Source organism: Kryptolebias marmoratus, linkage group LG16 (assembly GCF_001649575.2).
Source record: "Kryptolebias marmoratus isolate JLee-2015 linkage group LG16, ASM164957v2, whole genome shotgun sequence".
Taxonomy (NCBI): Eukaryota; Metazoa; Chordata; class Actinopteri; order Cyprinodontiformes; family Rivulidae; genus Kryptolebias; species Kryptolebias marmoratus.
Genome location: NC_051445.1, coordinates 11,423,307 through 11,426,718, shown reverse-complemented (window position 1 = coordinate 11,426,718; position 3,412 = coordinate 11,423,307). Strand labels below are relative to the sequence as shown.

The 3,412-nt window shown below is 48.4% G+C and overlaps 1 protein-coding gene across 1 annotated transcript in view; it reads right to left on the bottom strand.

Annotated features, from left to right (window-relative positions):
- Position 1: 1 nt before the first annotated feature.
- Positions 2-3,412, bottom strand: part of LOC108241069 (histone-lysine N-methyltransferase ASH1L) — a gene marked incomplete at its 3' end in the record, with an annotated part of 16,279 nt that continues 12,868 nt past the window's right edge. Inside the window, exons 4-10 of the mRNA XM_037980323.1 lie at positions 3,211-3,406; positions 2,921-3,015; positions 2,653-2,726; positions 2,515-2,560; positions 2,379-2,419; positions 261-328; positions 2-164 (exon numbers count right to left, since the gene is read on the bottom strand). Coding sequence (XP_037836251.1) covers positions 2-164; positions 261-328; positions 2,379-2,419; positions 2,515-2,560; positions 2,653-2,726; positions 2,921-3,015; positions 3,211-3,406 — 683 coding nt within the window. The remainder of the gene's footprint in view (positions 165-260; positions 329-2,378; positions 2,420-2,514; positions 2,561-2,652; positions 2,727-2,920; positions 3,016-3,210; positions 3,407-3,412) is intronic.

Sequence of the window (3,412 nt, the reverse complement as noted above, 5' to 3'; positions counted from 1 at the left end):
CCTCCTCCTCCTCCTCCTCCTCCTCCTCCTCTTCCTCTTCCTCCTCTTCTTCCTCCTCCTCCTCTTCCTCATCCCGTTCTCTTCCCACCCTCATCCGGATCTGCCGCTCCCTCACCAGCTCCAGGTTCCTGACGAGGAACACGTGGTGCTTCACCACGAAGCTCCTGATGGCAGCACACACACACACAGGACAACATCAGACCAACTGACCGGAACATCGGGCGCATCGGGCGCCTCGCGACCGCGACTAGGCGCCGTACCGCTCGCTGCCGGTCAGAGGCTCCACGTCCAGGTGGGGGAACAAGCTGGCGATGTCACTGGCGCTCTCCTGGGGAAGAGTGGAGCGCAGATTTGTGTTAAAGCAGCAGTGGAGTAAAAGGAACATGGCGATTGTGAAAGATTTGGTGCAATCAGGTCGACCAAATTCACTCGCAAAATACTGGAACTGCAACCGTTTGCAGCGCTGATTAAAATTTTTTTTTATTATTCATTTTCTCGTTAAATCTTTAGTTATATATTTTGGACACGCGTGTCCTCTGGCATCTTCGCACCTTCAGCCTTGCCTTTAGGAGTGCCGCAGGGCTTTATCTCTGGTCCCATTTTGTTTACACTTTATAAACATGGCAACAAAATCCCTCCTGGTTGATTTTTTTTGTTGTTGTTGCAACAATACTTCTTGGTGACACATCTGATGCTGTAGGAAAGCCCGTTTACTCGCCTTTAAATGGAGCCACATTTGCAGCAAAGTTGAGCGTGTGGGTGGAAAAACGTGCTAAATCTTCTCTCGTCGGCTCATTCTGCTACTGACTCTTATTTTGAGTTTCTGGTCCCCCCCCCTCCCCCTCCCTCCCAGTGCTGACAGTCAGGTGGCTGATTGGCACCTGTGATCAACCAGGGGCGATGTCATATGTCCGCAGTCTGGGACTGAGCTCTGTCTTCTGTTTTAGAGAAAAATGGGTCACAGAAAGAATAAAGTTTGTTTTGTTTTGTTTTTTCTCCACCTAGCAAAATTGATTATCCCAGCTGGTGGGGGTAATGCATGTCTCCTCTGGACATGAAGACACCGGAACGTCCTGGTCTTGCAGTCCCGACCAAGCTGGTGAGCAGCACGAGGAGGAGGAGGCGCCAGGCCGTTGTAGCTGCGTATGGTTCTTCCACATGCTACCGTGGCCCAGTGTTTGGTAAGTTAAGAAATTGTTTAATTGCCAATATGGCTGCTTTCTTCATGCTTCAATCGTCTGATCCAGTAAACACCGAACAGGAGTCGGTAGCAGAACAAGCCGCTGGACAGAAAAGGTTTGGCAGGTTTTTCGTCCCAAACTCGGCTCTGCTGCTCAACTTTTCCTGACAGATGTGGCTCAAGAAATAAACAAGCTCTTTAACAGGGTAAGGTTTGTTACCAAGAGGCGTTGATACAACAAAGAAACAATTCACCAAACCCAAATTTCCTCACTTTAAGGGCTAAGATTGTTTTTAATTTAGCAAATGTCGACGTCCGAATGTTTGCAGATGATGCAATTTTTTTTTTTTACAGAAGCTAAAAAGGTCCAAAAAGGATTCTTCATTTTTACATTTGCAGTGGGTCAAGTTCAGGCTCAATTCTTCTTATCATTTTTTAAATATTAAGAAAAAACTGTGTAAGTTGTTGACAAAACAACCAAATAGTTGTGATATTGAACATAAATTTGGATATGTTGGGATCATAACTCCATATTATCATTTAAAAGTTACATAAAAAAAACACTGGTAAACGTCTTCAACACTTTCAACAAAATGGGCAATATTTTGACCAAAAAAACCCACAACTTTTTAGGTTTTGGTAACTCTTAGTTTTCAGTGTACTTCCATATACGTCCCTGACCCCTGCTGGCAAAATGAGGCCCAAAAGATTAAAAATGAGCTGCAGTTTTTTATTTAAATTTGGCGATTTATCACCTGGCAACGAGCTACTTTTTTTTTTTACAAGCGCATCGGTTTGAAAGCTGGATTTTTATTGGTCTGGAGGGACGTCGTTGGGGATCCAGCCCTGTTTTTTAAAAATCCCCAAGCTTCACGGTGACGCCGAACATTACACGAGGGGATTTCCCCGGAGAAAAAGGCTCGATTCCAAAGAAAATGAGAAGGGATTTAGGATTAAAAGGATCAATTCTGAAGACACACCTGTTAGAAAACCTCGATTTAAAGGTCGATTACCGGGACGCCGTCTTTTAGGCAAATCTCAATTATTATTTTCACTTATCAGTTCGACAGGGACTACTACTAAAAAAATGGAGCCTGAAGGGCTAAATGTGGCACATTTACATAGTGCACCCGTGCTCATTGTAGCGCGTTGACCTTTACTGATGAAATAAAGAATAAAAAAAAAAAAAAAAACTCACCACCGTAGGCGGGGAGGACGCAGTCCTCTGTTTCAGACGGCCTGCGTGGATAAAATACAAACATACTGATCTCACATCAGCCGAGCGCGACAGAAACGTGTCAAATACTGGGAAATAATTTAAAATAAAAACCCACAGTAACGCCGCTTCCTCTTCAGGGGGACGGCAGGCTGGCGGCAAAGCTGCAACCCAATCAGAAACACAAGTCAAGTTTAAGCGACAGCGAATTCAGCGCACGGACGCAAAAAAACGTCTTTTAAAGGGCCAGCGGTACCTGGTTGTGCTGCCACAGCCACATGACGTCGTACGGCAGCTGGAAATGGATTCGCTTCAGCCTCAGATACTTTCCTGGGGAAGACGGAAGTTGCTCAGAATCAGTTTGACGACAACAACGAAAGCATTCACCCGGCTACTACCACGATCAGGTTTTAGCTCAATATCTGTAGATCTGACTGAGTCACAGCCGTTCTCCTGTTGGCGAATGTTAGTTTGCTGTGGCGGCCATCTTCAAAAGCGGCGCTCAGATATTCCTTGGCTCTCACCGACGTGTATGGGAGCAGGTAGGAGGCTGTACTCGCGCTCCCCCGCCGCGTCCTCCGGGTTCTCGCTGCGGTTCTTCTGGGCCTGGGAGGGGGGACTGAGACAGGCGACAGAGAATGAGCCACGGGGAGTCACGAAAAGCGTCGCGTCGTTACCACCTGGTCCTCGAGGAACACCGTCCCGCACGTTTCAGTTGCTTCCTTGCTTTGACACACCTGGTGGTGGGGTGGGGGGGCAGTGAAAACGTGCGGGACAGTGGCCCTCAAGGACCAGGGATTTGGAGAAAACTCACTCGGTGGTTTTGTAATCGTCCGAGTAAAGCCCCGCTCTCAGAAACGTCTTCCTGGGCGGCCCCTGCGACCCCTCCGACCCGTGGGCGGCGGCGGCGGCCAGCTGGGACGGAGCCCGGTCAGTGTCCGCTCGGCAGAGGAAGTCGGGGAGGGCGCCGCGCTCTGGCGGATCCTTGTCGGGACTGAAAGTAGGGGGGGGGGGCA